Below are 24,756 nucleotides of genomic sequence, written 5' to 3' on the forward strand. Positions count from 1 at the left end.
ATCAATATTGTATTATAGAAGTCATGATCTAATAATTATATAGTTGTAATAGTTATAAAACTAATAGTTACTAAAATATATAATTATTATCATTACTAGTGATCATACAGTGAAAGAAATCATATTGACCCTTTATAATGAAATTATATTAATTAAAATATTTTAACATCAAAATATTAAAATAGAGTCATGACTTTTGAAAATCTAAATTATTTGGGTCTTTAAAAATCTGAATTGTTTAGATTTTCGAGTGTTACCCTTACGTTCAGAATTCAGGTCCATGTAATAGTGCAATAATGCAAGGGTGACGCTAGAGAATCCAGCAACAAACTAATGGACTTCCCTATGAAAAAAATTAATTTAATTTAATATTATACTTATCTTAGTAAAAAAAATTAAGAAAAATATATTTTACTTGTGGAATTACTAATAGGAAAAAGGATATTAACGTAAGTTCATTTTATGTTTCATCAAAGTTAGTTAGTAAAAGGGGAAGATTTTTAATAAAATACTAGTAATCGTGCACCCATGTCGCGTGTGAAATATTAATACATTGAAATCACATTGACCCTTTATAATGAAATTATATTAATTAAAGTATTTTAGCATTAAAATACTAAAGTAGAGTACTTTTGAAAATCTGAATTATTTGGGTCTTTGAAAATCCGAATTGTTTGGATTTTCGAGTGTCACCCTTACGGCTTTCCTATGAAAAAATTAATTTAATTTAATATTATACTTATCTTAGTAAAAAAACTAAGAAAAATATATTTTTTAATATTATTGGCCTAAAATATTTATAGAAGCTTCTTTGATCATAGTGGTGTTAATTATAAGATGTGGGACTATAGCTGAGTCTCGAACTCTAGATCACTGATTGTTTCACTTGTGGAATTATTAATAAAGCTTGGAATGATTTTTAGTGTGAATAGAAAAAAAGATATTAATGTAAATTTATTTTAGGTTTCATCTTAGTTAATAAAGAGAGAGATTTTTAATAAAATAGTAAGATTAATAAAATAGTAAGACAATGTTGATATGATTTTACAGTTACTCAATGCAGTTCGGAAAAAAAAAATTAAAAGAGGACGGTCTTTCTCACGATTCCATGAAAATAAATGATGATAAAATATAGGAAGATAACCTCCTATATTTTAATTACCGCACTGATCCGAAGGGACATAGTTAACATTGGCTACAGAGCGATGATTTGTTTGCGCTTTTAAATTTATCCCCGATGGGAGGAGACATATCTAATAAAAGGTAAAATTTCCAAAATAAATTTAATACCCCTAGAGACGTGTGCAATCTAGGGGAAAACTGCAACGGAAAAAGGAAAGGAAGCCTGCCGATCGTCTTCCTCTTCTCGTCGCAAAGGTAACAATTGGCATACAAACCGTTGCATTTCTCGTGAAATCTGATTTCCTCGTCTGTCGTCGTTGCTGGTACGTTGGTATTTCGACAACTAGGGTTAGGACTCGGCATACAATTCCTCGATCGAAGCAATGGATTGGGTTTTTTTAGAATCAATATCGGTCGGGGCGGGGCGTATAGTAGTAATTGTATGCTAGAGATCCCATTCTACTCTTTGCTTTGTGATTTGGCTTTTTTGAGAAGAAGTGTGGCGAAGTATTCTTTAATTTTGGGAAGGGAAAAAACGGAAAGAGGACTATCGTTGTTGAGCATGGGGAGAAATGCTTTGAAGAGGTTCTCTTGTGAAGTGTTGATTCGTTCTTTCTGCTTAATTTCTTCTTCTCTTATTCATTGAAGAGGATGAAATGCGGGCATGATTCATGTTATTCCTTTCAGACAACCCTCAGGTTGCACTTGCCTAAGTACGTTTCCTGTTATGAACTCTGTGATTGGTTAATTTAGTTGAATATGTATTTTGCATATTCCTGCTGATACCTTACTTCTTTTCCTTTTTATGTAATTTCCTAATGCTAGGTCTTGCTTGGTTTTCGTTGCAATCTGGAATATTTTCTTGGAGGAAACGAAGATTATCAAGTAGAGCGATGCAGCGCAAACTAATTGTGCTGACTCATGAAGAGTCACAATATAATTAAACTGAAAATTATTCAAAAGTGCTAACTATTTTATCTCTAAAATTAGAACAAGCTTTTAGAGGGTCTAATTTCCTGAAAAATTACAACAATCTTTTAATTTTAAACCTATAGAATTTATGAAGTATAAAAATTTAGAAGGGATTTTTTAAATGATCTCCAATTCTTAGTCTCTGTTAAAGAGATTTCTCAAGACCTCACTTTTGGGCTGATACCATGTTTCAATCATGCTTATTCGATCCCTCTAAAAAACGATTTTACTAGAACAGATACAAAGAGTTGAAATCAATTTAGTATCTTTATGTCCTATAACTTTCTTGGATCTAGTTCTATTTCTCTCTCTCCCGTGAAATGTGCAATTTAGTGATTCGTCCATCCTTGCTTACTAGGAGTCACTAGGAGATCGGTAGCACTTGTCTAGCAAGTATCTATTGGAATTTTTTTTCATCTTATGATTTTTTGTGAGATACAAGAACTTTCGTATTGGTTTGCTCTAAAAAGCCTTGGCTTCTAATTGTTTATTCTGTTCAAATGGATTCTTTTGGCTATTGAATGAAATGAGTAGATTAACTAACTTTCCATGTCACTTAGCTAGTTAGATTAATGGGTCGGGGTTTATTTTCTCTTTGGCTAACTGGCATGTTCTTTTTTTTAGTTTTTGTTTTAAATTACTCAAAGCGTTCTTACATCATAATTATTGCCATCTGTTCAGCTAAAATAAACTTTCCTTACCTTCAGATAATACAGAGATACTATGGAAAATGAAAAGCAGGAAGATGATTCTTTGGTGCTAAGGTGTCTGGTAGATCATGCAGAAACCATATCGAATGAGTTAGAGTCAAACCGATCTGAAGTTGATAAACAAAAGGAAAAAGTTGTGGAGGTGACAGTTGATACAAGATGCAACATTGACAACTCCAAGGAGGAGTTAGAACTTCTTTTGCGCAGAGTTAAAACTACTGCAACTTTGTTTACCTACATGAAATCTAAAGCTAGAATCATGGCAATTCCCCAATTAGCTCATACATCATGTGGGATCAAACTTCAGGAGGGCATAGGTTTTGTTGACAAATTCGGTGTTCCTTTATCCAATTGGTCTAAGGATGTTGACATTTGTCCCTTTGAAGATGCAGACAAAGGAGTGCAACTGACAAATTCTCCCAGGTTTCCTGGATCTATTGATGTCTATGATCGAGCATACAATGATGAAATGCTGAGTTCAGTACATACTATAACAGATGTTATGGAATTTCTTGTTAAGAGAGTTATCATTGCAGAAACTGATGCTGCTAATCAGAAAGAACTAGTGAAGTTGGGTTTAGAAGAAAATAGAAGGAAAACCCTTCAGATTGAGATTATGTCTGCAAGGGTTGAAGAGGTGGAGAATTTTGCATTTGGTGCAAATAATATTCTAAGTGAAATGCGGCAGAAGGTTGTGGATATGGTTGAAGAAACAGCAAGACAGAGACAGCAAGCAGAAGAGAATAAGCAGGAGCTTCATCGTGTGAAGCAAAATTTTGAGACATTGAGATCATTTGCTAAAAGTCTTATTAGTGTCAGAGAAGCCCTTCTATCAGCAGAGCAACAGTTTCGCTCTGTTGAGGAGCTTTTTGACAGGCACAGCATACTATTCACCTGAGCTTACTATATTATTAACTTTTGAGTTTTAATTGTTGTGCTACTCATTCTTACTTACCTTTTGCATCCTCTTGTTCTACGGTAGGCAGGACATAACATATTTGATAGTCCAGAGGAAAATAAATTAAGCTAAGCTTCTTCAATGATTTCACTTACTTTGCCTGATTCTTGTTTAACAACTTTATTCCTTACAAGTAAATAATAGCATATTAGATTATTCCTTTCAATCTAGTGAGCGCTTAAATTCTTAATGAATTGCACAATTTTACGACTTTGATCGTTCCTATATTTGGCTTACTACTCTTGCAGCATAAGTAGTTAAGATTTGTATCTTGTAAATTTAAGACACTTGATGGCAAGTCCTAGCTCAAAATAAATATAAAATATCTTTATTTTTGCCTGATTATAATAACTATTTGTTTTTCTTTATTTGCTAAAACCCTTCAATGATTTTAGTTTAAGTGATCATGGCTAGCATTGTCAATCTTTTTGATGTTTGTACCCATGATAATTGCTGGATTATTTGAGAATTTTCTACTGCTTACCTTTAAAGTTTGTGAATACAAGCAATTATGCATTTTTATTATCAGGCAAATTTTCTGCCTCCTTTTCCATTTAATTGATGTTTAAGAAGTTAGATTAAGTTCAAATTTTTAGACTGAGAAGAGCATGGTGAAAACAGAGTTCCAACATTTATATGAATAGTTTCTTCCACTTATATTGTGTTGATCTGGAATTGAAATCTGGCGACATTTCTTTTGTTGGGGGATACAGTCTAAGTGCAGGAACTTCTCGCTTGGAGAATGAGAAGGTCCAGAAGGAGGCTGAAGTTCAAAAGCTCATTGAAGAGAATGCAGGATTAAGAGCTCTCGTAGACAAGAAGGAGGCCCAACTGCTGGCCATGAACGAACAATGCAAGTTCATCGCTCTGAGGAGCCCTGGCATTTAGTCCTTTATACACTCCTAGGCCATCTTCACGACAGTGAGTTTTCTTCTTTCTCTTTCTCTTCTCTTGAAATCCTTCCTTACCGATCGTTTTGTTCAAGAATTAGTTGTAATCTGAGAACATGGGATTTCACTTGTTTAATTTGTGTTACCCTTCTGGTGAATCTATGCCTTAGATGTTGCATCTACTTTACACAAACTAATCTATCTTGAGGTTTCATTAAAGAAAATAAAAATTATATGCAGATTCAGACTTTATCAAATTCATCTCGAATCAATATAACTAATTGGACTCGTTGCTCCAGCATTTTTTATTGTGGGTTAATTGCAGTATTGAACTTTTTGTGAATTTTACTCTGATCTTAGATTCACTTTTCATGTGTAATTTTGAAGAAAAAAAATGGTATTCTTGCCAATAATCTAATATGATATATCATGATTAATTATATCAAACTAATCATTAATGAGTGCAATAGCTTACACCTAACTTTGCCTTAGATTAGCAATTAAATGATGCTTTGTTGCAGTAATAATTTCATGATCATAGTTAAATTAGAGAGTAAACTGACTTATATTTCCTTAGTAATAATAATAATACACATGCGTGCTGATAATTTTTGTTGTTTTGCTCAATTAATAGAGGCAAAGGATGTTAACCTGCAATCTCTCAGGTGTTTGTTTGGTTTTGCAGATGAATCACTGAGAAAAGAGCTTTACATACAAAAAGATCAAGATTCAATCAACAACTCCTTTCTTTTCCCTCGGCACGAGCTTTTTATTCAATTTAATGGAAAAGGATCAGTTCTTGAAAATTAGTTGAATTGCCGTCTTTTTGTGGGCACAAGCTTTTTATTCAATCTAATGGAAAAGGATCAGTTGAATTGCCCTCTTTTTGTGGGCACGAACTTTTCATTCAATCTAGTGGAAAAGGATCAGTTCTTGAAAATTAGTTGAATTGCCGAATTCATTAGTCCTTTACCACAACTCAAGTGTTGATGTTATTCTCGAGATAAAATATAATGGGGCGTCATTTAATGATTAATGAAAAAGTTTTTTTTTTAACTTTTGCCTATATATAAATTCTTTGTCAATAAATAAAAAAAAAATAGTGCCATGAGCACTTATCCCACTAGAGAAAAGGCTACATGATGCAAATGTGGAGGGAATTTAGTGAATCTAAAAACACTATTTTTCTTCTATTTACCTCTTTTTTTTATATTTTCTTTTGTTTTAGAAAACTACTTTTGCCTTCAAAGGTAGATCACCTCCCTATCTATAAAATAATAAGTTACCATTAAAATTTTCAAAATTTATTATGTTTCACCCTCTATATATGCTATTATTATCTAACTAAGTCTCTCTAATTTATCTATTTCTAGAAAGTATGAGTTTATCCAGAGACGCCACAAATAATTATATAAATATTTAAAATCAAAAAAATGATATGCTCAAGAAAAAATGATGAGGCAAAAAAAAATGAAATGATAAATCATAGATTTTTTTTCTTGCATCATTGCTCTTAAAATCCTATGAATCTTAGCCCTTTATCAAATTAAAATTATATTAATTTTACTCATCTTAAAATTCTTAATTTTTTAAATTCCCCCCTACAATTTAGAAAACAACTTTCTGTCATGATCAAAAGTGTGAAATTGCTTAAATGCTATGGCGTTAAGTGAAAATTCGTCGCCTATAAATGAGAGTTCTCACTCTTCCGCCGTTCCCTAAAAAAGTGCCTTGGTTGCCCTGTTTTATTTTATTTTTTGGGGGGATTCGACAGCGAGAGCGGATCGGCGCGGCGGCGTTTTGTGATGAAGGGAGGGAGAGCGAGGAGGCCGATCCATGTGGTGTTGTCATGGGTGAAGCGGCAGCCGCCCAAGGTGAAGGCGTTCCTCAGCGTGGTTGCCGGCATGGCGGCCCTGGTCTTCCTTCGCTTCATCGTCCACGACCATGACAACCTCTTCGTCGCCGCTGAGGCTGTGCATGCCGTTGGAATCTCTGTCCTAATCTATAAACTCACCAAGGAGAAGACTTGTGCCGGTGCCTGCCCTCTTTCGACTTTTATTTTTTCGCTTGTATGTTTTGGCTTGCTTTGTTTTAATCTTCTCTCGGTTTGAGAAATTGGCTTTCATGTCGTCGAAGTATATTTTAGAAATATTGCTATTTCCTACTTGATTAATTGTGCATGTAGAGATTTTGAAGGCCAATTTAAGTAGAAGATGCCCTATAAACTAAGACTAGAAAGAAATGGTCATCTTTCCATTAAAAAGAGCATGCCTTGAATTCTCTGATTCTCGATCTCTGTTATCTTTTGGCAAAAAGCTTTTCTTTTATTTTTCTTTTAATTTTCCACTCTGCAGGATTCCTAATTTTGTTTTTCAAATGTTTAATCGTTGAAGCCTCTATTGGGAGTCTGTGGCACGGTTGCTTTTTGTGCATTTAAGTGTTTTCTAGAAACATGTCCTCTGATTTTTAAAGATTTTACCAATATGTATTTTCAGGTATTTAATTGAATCAACCTTCTTATTAGTAACTTGAATGATTTTTTATTCTTTTGATACTTCAATTTGTAAATTTTTTATTTATACTTTCTTAATATGCAGGACTTTCACTGAAGTCTCAATACTTAACAGCCTTGTTTTTAGCTGCTAGACTCTATTGCAGCTTCGTAATGGAATATGATATACATACAGTGTTGGATACTGCGACTCTTGCTACTACACTTTGGGTCATTTATATGATTCGCTTTAAATTGAGGACAAGTTATATGGCTGACAAGGACAACTTTGCTATATATTACGTGGTGAGACAGCTAATCTAGATTATAAAAATCCTAATTCAATGAAACATCCTTTACATACTAGAACTCTATACAATGTAGATTTAATGCTTTATTCTACTATATCATCCTTTTCTAATTGTAATGGTGAAAATTGGGTTTTATTTAAAACTGCACTAGTATGCATTATTATGTAATAATGATTCATCCAGAAGATCAAACTATTTTGGAGTGTGTTCCTGTATTAGTGTTTAGTCAAATTAGATAGCTCAGTGTACTGGATGTGCTAGTGTCATCCTATCCTGAAGCTGTTTGATTTCTTGGTTATGCACATGTAATTTTGATTGGATAGCATGCTTTGTTAACGTTGCAATCAAAAGTGGTTTAGTGTGATGGTTTTAATTATTATGGGATAAAAATAGATTTAGTAGCAATTAATTTAGATAGAATGGTGATAGTCTAGATGAAATTGTACAAATAACATCGTCGATGAAGTAAACTAATTGGAATTCAGGAGTTTTAAAGTTTGTTAAATTTGTTTGAAAGTTCCTGCCAAATTAGTTGCTTAGAACTTTAGGCCACACATAATAATAAATTTCTAGTCTAGATTTAACAATTTACAGTCTATGATCTTTTAAAGGCTCTTGAAACTCGTCTCCTTGTCGGTCAAAAATAGCTTCCAGTTTATTTACATGATCTGACAAACATGACCTTTATTTTTATGGTTAGGTTCTGCCTTGTGCTTTGTTAGCCCTTGTGATTCATCCTTCAACATCCCATAATATATTCAATCGGATTTGTTGGGCCTTTTGCATTTACCTGGAAGCTGGTTCAGTACTGCCCCAGTTACGATTGATGCAGAACACAAAGGTAGGACCTAAACTACATTTTTTCCAGAGAAAATTCTCTAATTTCTTCATATGTGCTTTTTCAGATTGTAGAACCTTTCACAGCTCACTATGTTTTTGCTCTAGGCGTTGCAAGATTTCTGAGCTGTGCTCACTGGGTCCTTCAGGTCTGGTTTAGTATGAGTTTCATTTGTTTCATGTTAATCTTGTTAATATTTTGCATCTCAATTTCTTTTCATTTCTTGAACTTGCTCAGACTTACATATCAGCAATTTGCTTTTAGCTGCCAGGGTAGAAATTTTGTTCGTCTTGTATATTGATTACATTTTTGAATTTGTATCACTTTCTTTTCCTGCTGTAGGAAGTGATTGGCTTCCTATGTTTAACAATCATATATTTACCATACAAACAAATTTTACTCAGCTTTATATGCATGTTTGCATTGAAAATTTATCTTCATCTAGTTTAAAATTGTCAGTCATTGCTTGTCTTTTTTTGAATTAGTAATTGTTTAGAAAAAAAAAATCTATAGATAGGATTATCTTTATATTAGCGTAGCTTGGTTCTTCATAAGCCCCACTAGTGTAGCCTCAAATAACATATTTTATGTTCCCTCATCCTTTTTAGCGGTGGGGAAAAGATCTCACTACGCCCCACATTATTTTAAAAAGCATGTCCGTGAATATCAAATTTTGTTTAGAAGCATATTTATATAGTCTTGGGTTGTCTATTTGCTGATGTGCCTGTCTTTTTCACACAAAATGATGAATATTGCTGTTGATATTTCACTGTCTATGTACCAACTCAAATTAGCTTCTTTATTTTCTGTGTCCATCCGGTTTAAGGCCACAATTCTATTACTTGTGTGAACATCAGAAGTTAGCATTGTTCAGACATCAGAGTTAGCTTCTTTATTTTCTGTGTCCATCCGGTTTAAGGCCACAATTCTATTACTTGTGTGAACATCAGAAGTTAGCATTGTTCAGACATCAGAGTATTTTTCTTAATTTCCAAGCATTTGTGAAGACGGTATGACTATGATATGATTACATGCATTCATGTAGTGTTAATGAATGCAACTCTATTAGGTTTAGGCTTCTTTTATCCTTATCCTGTCTGGGATGATGGAACTAAACCTTGTGTTTGATTCAAGTTATCATGTATAACTTTAGTTACTTGATTTTTGAATCAAGTTATCATGTATAACCTTAGTTTTGTGATTACCAAGTAATCACATAACCAACGTTATGGAGAATAAAACATAACCAAATATTGTTTAGTTCAACCTAGGTAATGCAACTAAAACTTATTTGTTTGAAAGTTTTAATGAATAACCTAATTTAATATTTTACTATACCCTTAGTTACAAAACCAACCATATATATCTTTTAAACTCTATGTTTTTTTTATTTTTTCTTTTTCACGTTTTTTTATTATTTTTATGGTTTTTTTATTTTTTATTTCTTTTCATTTTTTTATTTTTTTACATCTTTTTATTTTTTTAAGTTTTTAAATTTTTGTTTGTTTTTTTATTTTTTAAAATTTTTTATGTTTTTTTTTATTTTTTATGTTTTTTATTTTTTTTATGTTTTTTTTCTATTTTTATATATTTTTTTATTATTTTTTACGTTTTTTCTATTTTTTTATGTTTTTTTTATTTTCCCCTATTTTTTATTATTTTTAAATTTTTTACGCTTTTTTCTATTTTTTAAAATTTTAATTTTTTTTAAAGTTTTTTATATATTTTTTTTTCTTTACATTTTTCTTTTTTATCATATTTTTCTCTTATTCGAGGGTATTTTAGGGAAAAAAATATTGTTAACCCTGGAATCAAGAAAAACCTTAGGGTGTGTTTGGTACGCACATTTTTCATTTTCATTTTCTGAAAAGCACGTGTTTTCTAGAAAACAGGAAATGACTTTTTGTTATTCTCTGTTTTTTCTAGGAAATGCTATCTATTTTTTTAGAAAATAGGCACAAAAAACGTAAACCAAATACTATTTTTCAGAAAATTTCAGAAAATGAAAATGAAAAACGCACGTACCAAACGCACCCTTTGTTTTTTGAAGTTTTCCGATTCCGAATTGCATGTCCCTTTTGTTGACGTGTCGGGCATGGAACATCACTCGGGAATCATCGATTACCTAAATCAAACAGGATTTTCGTTGATAACTTTGGATGGATAACCAAGATTATCAAAAATAACCCCCAACCAAACGCACCCTAAAAGTTTTGTTCCATATATCCTGCACAAAATGGTTCATAGAAGTTTCAGCATAGTCCCGCCATATAACTAGGACATATGCCTTTTGTTGGCAGTAAGGTGTTATTTAGTTCAGATGATAAAAAAAAATAAGATGGAAGCTTAATGCATAGACAAAAGTGGGACTGATCAGTTTTTCCATTGCGTTGTTTACTTGGACAGATAGAAATGCAGGGAAACATAATAGTTTTAAAAAGGATGGAGAAATTGTCATTACATGACAGATAAATCATGTTTGCCGTATGCAGTTAGAGATCTGAGAGCATCCTGTGAAATATGGTTTGCAAGAAATTGATAATCAAACAGATAACTATGTATATGTAGCTAGTAGCCCTAAGAAGTAAAATAGTCTTTGCCCCTTCGACTCAATTCCTTCAAACTTGCTTTGCCTTAATAACTTGTAGCAATTATGTTTTCAACAATGAATATTCTAAAGCCATCAACTCATTTTTGTAGGTCCTTGATACTCGAGGAAGATTATTGACAGCTTTGGGGCATGGCTTGTGGCCATCCATGGTGCTTCTTGCTGAGATTGTTCAAACTTTCATCCTAGCTGATTTCTGCTACTACTACATTAAGAGGTAATAGATGAACTATTATTTGTTCTTAGTGAGGGATTATTTGCTTATCTTTCACTTTTCATTTCACCTTTTTTCACTTATTTCACAGTGTTGTTGGTGGACAACTAGTGCTACGGCTTCCCTCTGGTATAGTGTAGTCTGAGATCTCTTTGCACATATGAGTTGTAAGTTAAGTTGGATTTCTTTGTTCATGTGTACTCTTTTGCTTGAAGTCTCAGTATGGAATATTATTGACTAAACTGCGACTTGTTTAAGTTTAAAAAAGAAATTACTTTTCCTTTCAATGTTCATTTAAACCATCACAATTAAGACATTCAAGTCAAGATTATAGCTAGTTATAAATTTGATATTTTATGGAGTTATAACTGTGATATTTTATAGAGTTGTGGATGAGTAGAAAAAAAACACAGACGTCGTCGCCTTGAATAAAAAAAGGGATGTGTTTATTTAAAAAAAAATATCTTTTTTTTCTTTCCGCTTTAATGATTTTGAAATCACAAGAATGTGGTTTTTAGGCTTAAATATTTGCAAGAGTATTTTGAAAATGAATGGAGATGAATGATGTTTCATTTTATTTGCCTATTTAAAATTGTTTATTAAAAATTTTAAGTAGCTAAAAATTTGTTCTTATAATTCAGTTAAATCATCAACTTGTCCTAGGAACTAATCCCAATTATCTTTTTTCATTTTTTAGCCACATGTACTAATGATTAATAATCAGGTATAATTTATCTTCTCCTCCCAATCAGTTTAGGGATAGATTAATAAAAGCATTGGGACGAGAGTGCAAATCACCTTCTATCATATGATACCCAACAACCACTATAATTTCTTAATTATGGCTTTAATTATCTTTTATTTATATAATTATTTAGTTGAAAGAATATGAGGGTTTTTTTATAAAAAAAATAAAAAATAAAAAGGAACATCAGCATCCAATTTCAAGTCTTACCCTTTAAATATATTTAAATCTGATTGGATGGTCGTAGATATCCAAAGAAAGATCTTATCCCGTTCCTATCCCTATTTATTTCATTAAACACGTGGCAAATGTAAATCATTTTTTTTTCTTCCCCTAAATTCTATCACCTTTTTAAAAATTATTAAGTGACTTAATCTAAATTATAACTAATTGGAATTTGAAATCCAACAAAATAATTTTACGTTTTAGGGGAAATTTTTTTTTTTTTGACTTAATCTAAACGCGTTACGTGTGTAATATAATAATATATAAATTATTTGGGTCTTTGAAAATTTAAATTATTTAGATTTTCTAGTGTCACCCTTACAAACCAAGAATTAATTATTTGGGTAAGATTCGTCATAGTGACGCTAGAGAATCTAGTTACAAACTACTATAAATTTCTTATGAAAAAAATTATTTTAATTTAATATTATACTTGTCTTAGTAAAAAAAACTAAGAAAAGTATATTTTTTAATATCATCGGCCTAAAATATTTATAGAAGTTTTTTTGATTATAGTGTTGTCAATTCTAAAATATGGGACTAAAAAGAACTATATTTTTTTATATAAAACAACAACTAGAGAAAATTAATGATGAGAAAAATTCATAATAATACGCTATAGCTAAGTCTCGAACTCTATATCACTGATTGTTTCGTTTGTGGAATTACTAATAAACCTTGAAATTATTTTTAGTGTGAATAGAAAAAAGGACATTAATGTAAATGTATTTTAGGCTTCACCAAAATTAGTTAGTAAAGGGAGGAGATTTTTAATAAAATAGTAAGATTTGAAAATTAAATAAAAATTATTTAAAAATTAAGATATATAATTTTATAAAATATTCAAATGCAACCTAAAGTTAATTATCAAATATAATAATTATAATCTAGTTTCATCGGTCATCAATGTACATCCCATCACCCTAATATTTTATAAATCTACAAATTAATTAAATATAATTAGGGTTTTATCAAAGTCGCATTTGCCAATAATTACTAACTGTTCTGGCCGGCCACTCAACGAGTTGTCATCAATCATCCTTCTATTCCACCAAATTTAAGAGAAACGACCGAAATAATTATTTTTTAATTTTATTCATTTATTAATTGATAAAAATTAGAAGGGCTCTTTTATTTTTAAATTGTAAGAACATCCCTTCTGATTTTTTTTTTAAATTAAAAGGATATCCATCCAACTCACCCTCCTCATAACTTACATAAGTATATTGTTAGATCGGCTTTTTATAGATTGATTATAAATATAAACCCTAAATCGATCGAGTAGTTATGTGAATATGGCTGAAACAATAACTGTTATAATATAAATATTATTGAAAAAAAAGCCTGTATTGACTATAATTTTATAATTAATACATCGTGAATACTGTTAAACAGAATAATCAATTTGATAACCGCTATGATTTTATAACTTGTTAAATGAATTCACAATTTAAAGTTGAAATTATCTATTAAAAAATTAAAATAGATAAAATACTATATTTGAGGATAACCTAACATCTTTTGATTTAAAAAAATAAATTGAAAAACTATCATGATTTTTTATTTAGTTTTTGTACCCTCATTAATTAGTTGAGGAAATTATTTTAATAATAAAATAAAATTATATTGTTAAAAAAAATAAGAAAAATCTATTTAAAATTTAAATACTATTTTAAAAAATAATCCCAAATTCTATTTAACCAATCAAGGAAAACAACTCAACCTCCTTGTTTCCACAAACACCACTCTGTTTCCAACTCCCTCCTCCTCCTCCTTCGCCGGCCGGCCACCATGCACTTCAACATCTCCGACATCGGCAAGTCCGTTGCCAACCTCAGCAAGTCCGTCGTCGACACGGCCACCTCTGCCACCAGGAACGCCTCCGACGCCGTCTCGCACCTCGTCGACGGCAGGAAGCAGCTCGCGGAGGAGAGGAATGACCTCCGGTCCCTCCTCGAATCATCCGGCGACGCCTTTCCCGGCTCTGACTTCCGACCCTCCGACCGCAAGATGTGGATGTCGGAGCTCGGCCCCGACCGCCTCCGCATCAACCAAATCGTTTGGCCGGGAACCCACGACTCCGCCACCAACGGGATTGGCGTCCCCCTCGTCACCCGCCCCTTCGCCGAGTGCCAAACCCTTTCTATCTACGACCAGCTCGCCGCCGGCGCCCGCGCCCTCGACGTCCGCGTCGAACAGAGCCGCCACGTGGCACACGGAATTATAAAATCCTACTCCGTCGACGTCGTCCTCGACGACTTGAAGAAGTTCCTGGCGGAGACCGAGGCGGAGGTGGTGCTCCTTGAGATCCGAACCGAGTTCGGCCACGAGGACCCGCCGGAATTCGAGAACTACCTGGTGGATCAGCTCGGCGACGTGCTGATCCCCCACGACGAGGCGGTGTTCGGGAAGACAATCGCCGAGGTGCTCCCCGGGCGGGTAATCTGCGTGTGGAAGCCGCGGAAGTCGCCGGCGCCGGCGGCGGGGAGCAAGCTGTGGGGCGCAGGGTACCTGAGGGACAACTGGATCGACTCCTTCCAGCCGAAGACCAAGTTCGACAGCAACATGAAGCACCTGTCGGAGCAGCCGCCGGCCACGGAGAGGCGGTACTTTTACCCGGTAGAGAACACGGTGACCCCGAACGCAGAGAACCCGGTGGTGAAGATGGTGGACGACGAGATCATGCCGTACGCGCGGCTGTTCGTGTCGCAGGCGTTCGCCGGCGGCGTGGCCAACCGGCTGCAGGTGTACTCCACCGACTTCATCGACGGCGACTTCGTTGACCTGTGCGCCGGCGTCACGCACGCGCTGCTGGAAGGGGAAGCCTAATTGGATTGAGCCACAAATAAATATTGTCATTAATTAGTAGTTAATTAAATTATTTAATCATATTGCCATGTTTTATTTAATTTGGGCTTGCTTAGCATAATTATGGCTTAATTATTTGCAGGAAGTGATTGTGAATACAGTGGCGATAAAGATGTACCTTATCATCGAAATAAAGAGTTTTTAAAAAAAAAAATAATGATATTTTTGTTAATATATCTTTATTTATTAGAAATTTTATCAAGAATGATTGACCTAAAATTATAACCGTGATCATATTTTATAACTAATTTTGAGAAATGATTAATTCTACAACCATAGACAAGTCACGTGATGGTGATGATGCTCAACCCAACTTGAAGGAAAAAAACCGAGAATGATGTGTGATGATGAGTGTCGACATGAATTGCCAAATGAAATGGACAACTAGCATAATTGCCACCACATAATTAAATAAATATTGATAGAGAGATAAGAATGGATGCCATTTGATCTTCACATTATTTGAAGAAGAAAAACAAATTAATTGGTTGCAATTTATGATACCCATTGATGTATTTTAAACTTATCTCATATTTCTAGCAAGCATTAATTAATTGGTGGTCCATCTCAAATGTTGAAGTTAGGTGTACATTAGCACAATTTGTCAAGAATTTTAACCCCCCAAAAAATGAATTTTTCAAAAATATCATAGAGAATTTTGATTTGTTCCAAAGGCCTATTAATTTTTAATTTTTCTTATACCAAGTATCGAGTCAGACGAACGTTTCCTACAAAACCACATCATTTGATTGATTTATTTTTGATCATTTACTTGAGAATGATCTAGATTATATCAAAATCAGTTGGTGTAATTACTAAACACAATAAGATTAAATATGGGAGTATGAGCACTAAACGAGCTCTAAACAACACAGCAAAGCTCAATTTATGTCGCAAAATCATAAAATAGATCGATAGATAGAGCACCAAGGTTTCTGTTACTCCTAATTCAGCCTAGACTTGTTGACGAAATCATTTTTCAAAGAATCCTCCAACCGCAAAAATAAAGAAGAAAACATTCCTGAAAAAGGCAGATCAAAGCAAGAATTTAAGGTCCATACCCAACATCACTAACTTTAGTTCCAATAACATAGTGTTTTGTAGCAAATTAGGGATCTAAGGACACAATCATACTTGAATCAGTAATGCATTCAAGAAAAACATGTACCTGAAAGTGGATCATTCTTTTGCAGAAGTGATCCCCTGACTAGTAGTGTTCCGGGAGTTTGCTCAAAGACCTATGAGAAGAAGCATTAGATCATACACCGTCACAAATTTTTTTCCTAGTGTTGGTTCCACTTGAGCCGAAAAAATTACCGAGACATGAAATGACAGATTGCATGAAGATGTTGGGTCATTTGATGCATCTGATGGGGGCAAAATGGAATCAACCTGATCATTTGATACTGTGAATTATGAAAAACCTTGCGCGATCGAAATGTTGAAAGCAAATGATCTTGATAACATGAACAAAAAACATGGAAATTATGATATTACTTTGACAGAAAATGATGAAACATCCAATTTACAAGCAGCGCCGCCGGCCAGGTAAAAGGACTCCACAGCCTTCAATATCTGGAATGCCCCAAGCTGACGTGGGAGACCCTGTAGTAGGAAATAGTAAGAAGCTTTCGAAAAAGCAAGAGATAAGAAAAAAGTTAAAAGAAAAGATGAACGAACATAACGATAGCATACAGAAGCAAATAGAATTTGCTGGAATACACACACACTCGCTAACATAATTCTCCCACTAAGCATTACCTCATTGAGGAACACATAGATTCCAACTCTAAAAGAAAGTAACGGGACAGTAAAGCATTGTACATGGCATGATCAAAAGGATGCACCACACAAAGCAAAGAGGATGGGGAGGATAAACCATAGGTTTGCACAAAGGAGGGGATGGCTAGTATAGTGAAGAATACTGATGGCCAAAGGAAATCGTGTAGAGGAATTGTTATTAGACTAGTTGTGTTGTAATTCTATGAAGCATTGAAATAGTTCGTTAAAAATTTCTATGAATAAGAACAGAAACCAATTTGACAATGTGATGATTTTCATATTATCATGGGCAAAACCCATACTCCTTACAAGCTTCTAAATCATTATAGCTATCTTACATCAGATAAGTATTTATTCATTTCATGAGTTAAGACTTTGTTATGTACTATATTTGCTTCAATCATAGTCTGCTTTATGTACAAACCTGGAGTGTAAAGGAATGATGGCTCTTTATTGGTGTGTTTAATATAATGGAATTTTTCTTTGGAGCTACAAATGACCATGCAAGACCCCATCTAGCAGTTTGACCTTGAACAAATTCAGTAGTCTTTACTATAGAGACCCCAATCTCTCGAAGCTTTGAGATCAATACTTTCAAATTTGCCTTTCTCCCAACCATTGATGTGAACCATCTATAATAAAAACAAAGAAATATTAAGTTATTTCCACTATGTGCCAAAAAACACGACATTAGTGCATAGGGATGTTACCGGAAGGAGTTCTTTAGCACAACACTATCACTGATGATGCGCATAATAAAAGCTTGCTCTCCACCAGGATAAACCATCTCTGCCATTGTTCCACCACATGAAGTTTTTGGGTTCAGTCCTGCTTCGTCAATGCTCTCAAAAAATGGAGGATTGCACATGCAGAAATCAAATTTCTCATCCACCTTGACCACGCCTAAAAGCACTTGAGCTTCAGGGTGGCTTTCTACATTCTGCTTCAGTTTCAAAGATTCTCTATCAGAAAGCTCCATGCCTCCTTCAATGTTCTCTTCAGATTTAGAAACGTCTTCAATGGAACATAAAGTATTATTGGCATTTCTGATCTCAATCAGTTCTGATAGGTGGGGATTGCTCTCAACATTTTTAGCAGCCCATTCTAAAGCCACATCAGTCACATCTACAACCAAAGTCGAGCAAGAACTTTTTTTACCATGCTGCATATTCAAGGATCAAAAATTTATCAAATATAAATACATTGAAATATGATCTAGAGATCTAGAATTCCGAAACCTGCAAACCCACCTGATCCAACAAAACTCCAACCAAACAGGGATGCACCAAGGAGAGGATATATGCAATTTGCACCAGCACCAATATCAAAACCCGTTACTTTCTTATCAGAGAAATTCAATGGGGGGATAAGTTCAGAGGATAGTAAATCTTCAATCCAATGGATATAGTTTGATCGATTTGGCACAGTAGGGCAAAGCTGACCATCAGGAATCCACCTGCAAGTGTTGGATATAAAATCTTTCATTTTCCAAGTGAAAATTTTAAAGTTACTTCACCAATCTCTATTTTCCTGAAGCGCTAACATGTATTTTGTCCACTATGTTGCATGTTTTAAAATTTATTAAATCTCATGGATGCTGATTCATCTATTGAGAAGCCATGACTAAAGGTGCTTATGACATTGATTGAAAGTGCTTCTACAGAATTCAATTCACTCTAGAAATACTACCTGTTTTGTAATGTATGATTTTACAATTTAGGAGTAAATCACCTAACGCATAATTCGTTTCTTAGTTGAATTTGTACCAGTAGAGTATTTCCACTATTTTATGTGACGCATTAAAACTACATAACTGAAAAACTGAACAAGGACATGGTAAAATTAGGAAGATAGATCTTCAGAACACCACTTACTTTTTCAGGAAATAAGTAGACATAAGAAAATTCCATTGAACAACAATCATAATTGTTGAGTAGTTAAAAAGAATACATAAAAGTTAATGCTCTTGTACCAAGTTTTACTTCTATTCAAACCTTGTCAAAGATCTAACCTTTGAGTACAAATCACCCATAAGAATGGAGAAATATGGAAAATTAAAAAAAAATGCATACTGAATAATATTAAAAGAAACACTAGGAATTGATAGGAACCCGACGTCCTATCACGTGGAAAATCAAATAAAAACGAGGAGGAGGTAGGGTTATCACTTCGAGGGGATCGGCCTGAGTGGAATTGATTAACCAAAATAAATTAAATTTCCAAAGATTACGTCTCTTTAAATAAGCACATAAAAATACCTTTTCACGAGAAAAAGTCTAACTTATCTAAAAGAAAAATAAACTTATCTTTAAAAAGAAGATAAAACTAAGGATTTATTTGAATAGATTTGTTTAAGGATCTTATCCTAAAGATAAAGTTTTGAAGGATTTATTTGAATAGATCTATTAAAGGATCTTATCATTCCATCGCCTTTCAAAATAACCTTGTCCTCAAGGTTGTTTAACAAGAAACTCTGGAAATTTTTGGTTGAATTGTAACATATAACTCCCATGTTGCATCATCAAATAAGTTGTCCCACCGAATTAATAGTTCAATCGTCACTTGATTGTTCTTCTTCACAAGTCTTCTTTCTAAAACCTCACTATCAGAATTCACTTCAAGAAGATGTTGTTGAACAGTAAATTTGTCGCATAATTTCTTCTTTAAACAAGACACAAGAAATACAGGTGTATTTTAGAATCTTGTGGAAGCTCCAATCGATAAGCAATAGGTCCAATATGCTCTATTGTTTTATAAGGGTCATAAAATTTTGGTGACAACTTCATAGAGGTTGAAGGATGAATTGAAACCTGCTTGTATAGTTGAAGTCTTAGAAAAACCCAATCCCCTACTGCAAATTCTCTTTCTAAACGATGCTTGTCGGGCAATTGCTTCATTCTTGCTTGTGCATTCCATAAGTTGTTTTTCAAAAATTGCAATATTTGGTCCCTTGTGCGTGGGTTTTGGTTGACTTGATGGACATTTGCTGATCCATGTGTGTATGAGTTGGTCGATGGTGGTACACATCCATAAACGGTCTCAAATGGGGTAATCTTAGTAGCTGAGTGATAGATCGTATTATACCACCATTTTACCCATGAAAGCCAACGAACCCACTCCTTTGGTCTATCACTAGTTAAGCAGCATAAATAATTATCTAAACATCGATTGACCACCTCTGTTTGTCCAGTTGACTATAGATGGTAGAATGTGCTAAAATTAAGTTTAGTACCTTGCAATTGAAATAATTCTTTTCAAAATTTACTTGTAAATACCAGATCTCTATCAGTGACTATAGATCTTGGTAGCCCATATAGTTTGATTATATGATCAACAAATGTTTAAGCAACACAGACAACTATATAAGGATATGATAGGAAACAAAAATGAGCATATTTTGTGAGATGATCAACGACCACCATGATAGTGGTTTGTCATTGTGAAATGGATAACCCATCTATGAAATCCATGGAAATGTCTGACCATATTTGTTTGGGTATGGGAAGGGGCTAAAGAAGACCTGGTCTTGCTACATTTTCTCCTTTATTTCTTTGACATACATCACATTCAATAATAAAGTTTTTGGTGTCTTTTTTCATTCCTTTCCCATAGAAAGCTCTTAAAATCTATTTATACGTATGTAGGAAGCCAAAATGCCTTGCAATTGGTGAAGAATGAAATTCCTCCAATGTTACTCTCTTTTTGATTGAGTTTGTTAGAAGGAAGATTTTATCTTTCTATTATAAAATTTCTCCATTCCAAAAATATCGTAAAATTTCTGATGATGAACTTTATAGTATGCTCTGAATGAGAGCTTGTGTCGCTGAGTTTTCCTTTAACTCTCATTTTATGTTGTCCAAGTTCTTGCAAGTTACTAAAGATATAGCAACAACCTCCATTTGGTTAGGATGACGTGATAAAGCATCAGCAACTGTATTTTCCGTTCCTTTCTTGTAAACGATTTCATAAGCATATCCCAAGAGCCTCTTGATCCATTTCTATTGATCCATATTAGAGATACGTTGATCCAAGATGAACTTAAGGCTCTTATGGTCAGTTCGTATTTGAAAGCGTCAGCCAAGAAGATAAGGTCTTCATTTTGTAATAGCATGTATGATAGCTAACATTTCCTTGTTATAAATAGACATCTGTTGATGTAGAGTAGATAGCGCCTTGCTAGTAAAAGCTATTGGTTGTCCTTCTTGCATAAGAACTACTCCGATTCCAACTCCGAATGCGTCGGCTTCAATGACAAATTGCTTATTGAAATTAGATAGTGCAAGATCTGGTGTTATCATCATAACCTCTTTTAAATTCTGGAGTGTCTTTTCTGCTTCAGGATACCACCTAAATGCATCTTTCTTTAATAAAGTTGTTAGTGGAGCACTAATCTTTCCATAATTTTTTATAAATTTACGACAATAATCTCGTGAGACGCAGAAAATCACGTAATGCCTTGATATCCTTTGGGATAAGTCACTCGTTCATAACTTGGACCTTTGAGGGATCACCAACTACTCCTTTTTGGCTTACAATATGACTAAGGTATTCCATCTTAGTTGTCTCAATACTGCACTTGGATCTTTTCACAAAAAGAGAATGCTCACACAAACGAGTGAGTACTTTATAAAGGTGATGCAGATGATCTTCGAACGATGTACTATAAACAAGAATGTCATCTAAGAAAATCAATACAAACTTACGAAGGTTAGACCTGAAGATATCGTTCATCAAACTTTGGAATATAGAAGGTGCATTAGTTAAGCCAAAAGGCATAACTAAAAATTCATAATGACCATCATGAGTCTGAAAAACTATTTTTGGAATGTTTGACTGATGAATTCTTATCTGATGGAAGCCTGAGCAAAAATCCAACTTTGAGAAGAATGGGGCACCTCATAATTCATCAAGTAATTCGTCAATGATGAGGATGTGATACTTGTCTTTCACTGTAATTTTATTGAGTGCTCAATAATCAACACACATTCGCCAACTTCCATCTTTCTTTCACACAAGCAGTACTAGGGAGGAATATGGACTTACACATGGGCGAACGATACCAACTTGAAGCATCTCTTGTACAATCTTCTCAATTTCTTCCTTCTTTATGTAAGGGTAGCGATAAGACCTAACATTTGCTAATGCACTCCCCGATATTAGAGGTATACGATGATCATGTGAACGTGATGGAGAAAGTCCCTTTGGCTTAGCAAATAACATAGAAAATTTTGAAAGAAATGCCTCTAATTCTTGGGGAGTATGAGATGTACCTTTAGGATCCTTCTTGATGGAGAGTTGCATGAGAAAAATGGAGCAATCTTTCTTTAATAACCGCAGTTGCATGAGAAAAATGGAGCAATCTTTCTTTAATAACCGCTCTACCTGATAACTACTGATTGATGTGACAATGTCTTGTCTCTTGCCTCTAATGCAAACTTCTTTTCCTTGATCTTGAAAGCGTATTGTTAGTTGAGAGAAATTCCATATTATGTCCTTTGTTCTCAACCATTGTGCTCCAAGTACGACATTACATCCATCTAGGGGTAGAAGAAAGAGATCTGTGGTTAATTCATAATTTGGTAAGAAAATTTTAACACTATCGCACTTTCCTGGACTTGTAAGTGATCTTCCATCTGCCGCCTTGACATCAAATGTAGATACTTGCTCTACTTTTTGTTTAAGTCTTCTTGCCAAATTTGAGTCTAGAAAATTATTGGTGCTTCCTGAATCTATAAGTATTATCACTGGTTGTTTTTTAATGAATCCTTTTACCTTCATCATTTGCGGAGTTTGTAGTCCTTCTAAGGCATGAACTGATATTGCCATAGAGTCATATTGTATTTCGTCGATATTTTCTTGTGTTTCACCTTCATCAAAATCATCTTCTTCCTCATAGTTCTCTATTGGTTCGATCATTAGTATCCTCTTTTGCTTGCATTGATGACCACGGTGTCACTTTTCATAGCAATGTAGCATAATCCCTTTGTCATTCGTCCCTTGATCTCTTCTTTTGTCAATCTACGAGGTGTTGAATAACGCGATGTGTTTTCACAAATTACCTTGTTATTTCTTCTTCCTTCCTCATCGCGCAAAGGATAAGGCAGCCTTCATGGTGCGGGATTGATTCATTTTTACTTCTCGTCATATATCAAGGGAAAGTCCCTCAATAAAAGTGCCTAATAATTGCTTTTCTAACCGATCACAAGCTCGGTTAGAGAGTCTTTCGAATCGTCCGCAGTACAATTGTAGTCTATCAAATTTTGGCCAACTCTCCATCAACATTATCATAACCGGAAGGACCAAATCGATTGAGGAGCTATTCTTTAAAATTCTCCCATTTTAGAAGTCAATGGCATGCCTCAAGCCGGTCATACCATTGAATGGCATCGCCTTCGAGGTTTATAGATGCTAGTTCTAACTTTGCATAGCCCAATGTACCGTGGAAGGGAAAATTTTTTCCAACCCACCCTTAAAATTCATCCAATCGGAACGTTGTTCTCCCAACGAGGGAATTCCACCTTCATACGTGGAAGATTGTGCTCTCGATCTACATATGAGTTAGCTCTACGGTCGTATTGTTATTGTCGAGATTGTCGATTTGTTCCCCTTTTGATTAGTATACTTGAGCTGGAATCCTCCTCTAAACGATCCTTCAATTCTTGTACTATTGTGACCAACGATACTATAGTTTTTTCGAGTTTATCCATTCTTGACTCATGCTTAGCTTCAAATTCTAGAGTCCATTTAGCGTCAGGTTGAGATCCTCCTGTCATCATGTCGGAGTGGATTTTCTTCTCTTGAAGTCGGATTAAGACGATGTGCTTGTTAGTGGATGTGGGCTTGAGGCGTTGAAGAAGTTGATGCTTGATGCTATAGGGCAATGATGAAGTGATCCTGGCTTTGATACCAAGGTAAGGTGATCACTTCGAAGGGATTGACCTCCGATAATCAAGTGGAATTGATTAACCAAAAGAAATTAAATGTCCAAAGATTACAAGGTCTCTGTAAATAAGCACATAAAAATACCTTTTCAAGAGAAAAAGTCTAACTTATCTAAAAGAAAAATAAACTTCTCTTTAAAAGGAAATAAAACTAAGGATTTATTTGAATAGATTTATTTAAGGATCTTATTCTAAAGATAAAGTTTCGAATGATTTATTTGAATAGATCCATTAAAGGATCTTATCAGCAATTGATAGAAAATTGGTACCAATTCACGCTATGATCATGAGAAAGCAGAACCCGAGTGAGCTCGCGAGTAGCATTAAAGTCAGTCCAGTCGATGGAAGGGCGACCACCAGGACGGGAGGAAGGGAAGACGTAGGGGCGGAACGATGGATAGAGGGAGGAAAGCAGCGCAAAGTCTGGTGGCTTCTCGGAGTACCGATTCCGAGGGTGGATCGTCGGTGGATTAACTCGCCGCCTCTTTTTACTCTGCATCGCTACAAGCGTGGTACGTCAGAACGGACGTTCCGGGCTTTCCGGCACGGGAACGACATGAGCCGCGTTCCAGACTTTGAATTTTTTTACTAGGTTTGTCACGAGACAGCTCACGGCAGCGGCGGCGTCTTCTCCGGCTAAAACTCACGGCGGCGTCGCGTGCGGGAGAGGTGAAAAGCAGCGGAGTGGAAGGCGTCGTCGGAATAAAACCTAGGGAATTAATTGAAACCCTAGGTTAATTAGCCAATAAATTTCCCATTTAAATATGATTTCACTAAATTTTAACCAATTATCCTCTAAAAATATTATAGAAAATCAATTTTAAATTCTAAAAATTCCATAAAAATTTTTATATATTTCAATTTATTTTTTTTACATATCATTAACTAATTATTATTATTAATTAAATTACTAAATTCATTCTAATTAAAATGTTAAATGATTAATTCTATTTATTTTATGTGCGACCGCAACCGTACGAACTATGCCCCCATCAAAGCTGAAGACAGTTAAAGGTAGTCGGAAAAAATTCAACCTTTGCTTAGAGTAATCACAATCTTAAAATTATAAATCTGATTTTAT

At 34.3% G+C, this 24,756-nt stretch overlaps 4 protein-coding genes across 4 annotated transcripts; 3 read left to right on the plus strand and 1 right to left on the minus strand.

The window, feature by feature from the left end:
- The first annotated feature begins 1,228 nt into the window (after positions 1-1,228).
- On the plus strand, positions 1,229-5,635 carry LOC122042647. The gene is made up of 4 exons (XM_042602879.1): positions 1,229-1,377; positions 2,802-3,680; positions 4,476-4,683; positions 5,338-5,635. The coding sequence occupies exons 2-3, from the start codon at positions 2,818-2,820 to the stop codon at positions 4,648-4,650; spliced, it is 1,038 nt and encodes a 345-aa protein (XP_042458813.1). The 5' UTR covers positions 1,229-1,377; positions 2,802-2,817; the 3' UTR covers positions 4,651-4,683; positions 5,338-5,635.
- A 738-nt stretch (positions 5,636-6,373) lies between these two features.
- Positions 6,374-11,401, plus strand: LOC122042648 (ER lumen protein-retaining receptor erd-2.2-like). The gene is made up of 6 exons (XM_042602880.1): positions 6,374-6,686; positions 7,250-7,449; positions 8,155-8,295; positions 8,360-8,440; positions 10,993-11,117; positions 11,206-11,401. Exons 1-6 carry the CDS (start codon positions 6,458-6,460, stop codon positions 11,252-11,254), a joined length of 825 nt encoding a protein of 274 aa, XP_042458814.1. The 5' UTR covers positions 6,374-6,457; the 3' UTR covers positions 11,255-11,401.
- Positions 11,402-13,790: 2,389 nt separating this feature from the next.
- Positions 13,791-15,024, plus strand: LOC122042650. The gene has a single exon (XM_042602883.1). It carries the CDS (start codon positions 13,876-13,878, stop codon positions 14,911-14,913), a length of 1,038 nt encoding a protein of 345 aa, XP_042458817.1. The 5' UTR covers positions 13,791-13,875; the 3' UTR covers positions 14,914-15,024.
- Positions 15,025-15,542: 518 nt separating this feature from the next.
- LOC122042649 (U6 small nuclear RNA (adenine-(43)-N(6))-methyltransferase-like) lies at positions 15,543-24,405 on the minus strand. The gene is made up of 8 exons (XM_042602881.1): positions 23,945-24,405; positions 17,985-18,190; positions 17,445-17,859; positions 17,159-17,366; positions 16,450-16,557; positions 16,270-16,344; positions 16,121-16,190; positions 15,543-15,973 (listed from the first exon to the last, which is right to left on the minus strand). The coding sequence occupies exons 1-8, from the start codon at positions 24,172-24,174 to the stop codon at positions 15,897-15,899; spliced, it is 1,389 nt and encodes a 462-aa protein (XP_042458815.1). The 5' UTR covers positions 24,175-24,405; the 3' UTR covers positions 15,543-15,896.
- Between the last annotated feature and the right edge of the window lie 351 nt (positions 24,406-24,756).

The sequence above is a fragment of the Zingiber officinale genome, chromosome 2A (genome assembly GCF_018446385.1).
Source record: "Zingiber officinale cultivar Zhangliang chromosome 2A, Zo_v1.1, whole genome shotgun sequence".
Lineage (NCBI taxonomy): Eukaryota > Viridiplantae > Streptophyta > Magnoliopsida > Zingiberales > Zingiberaceae > Zingiber > Zingiber officinale.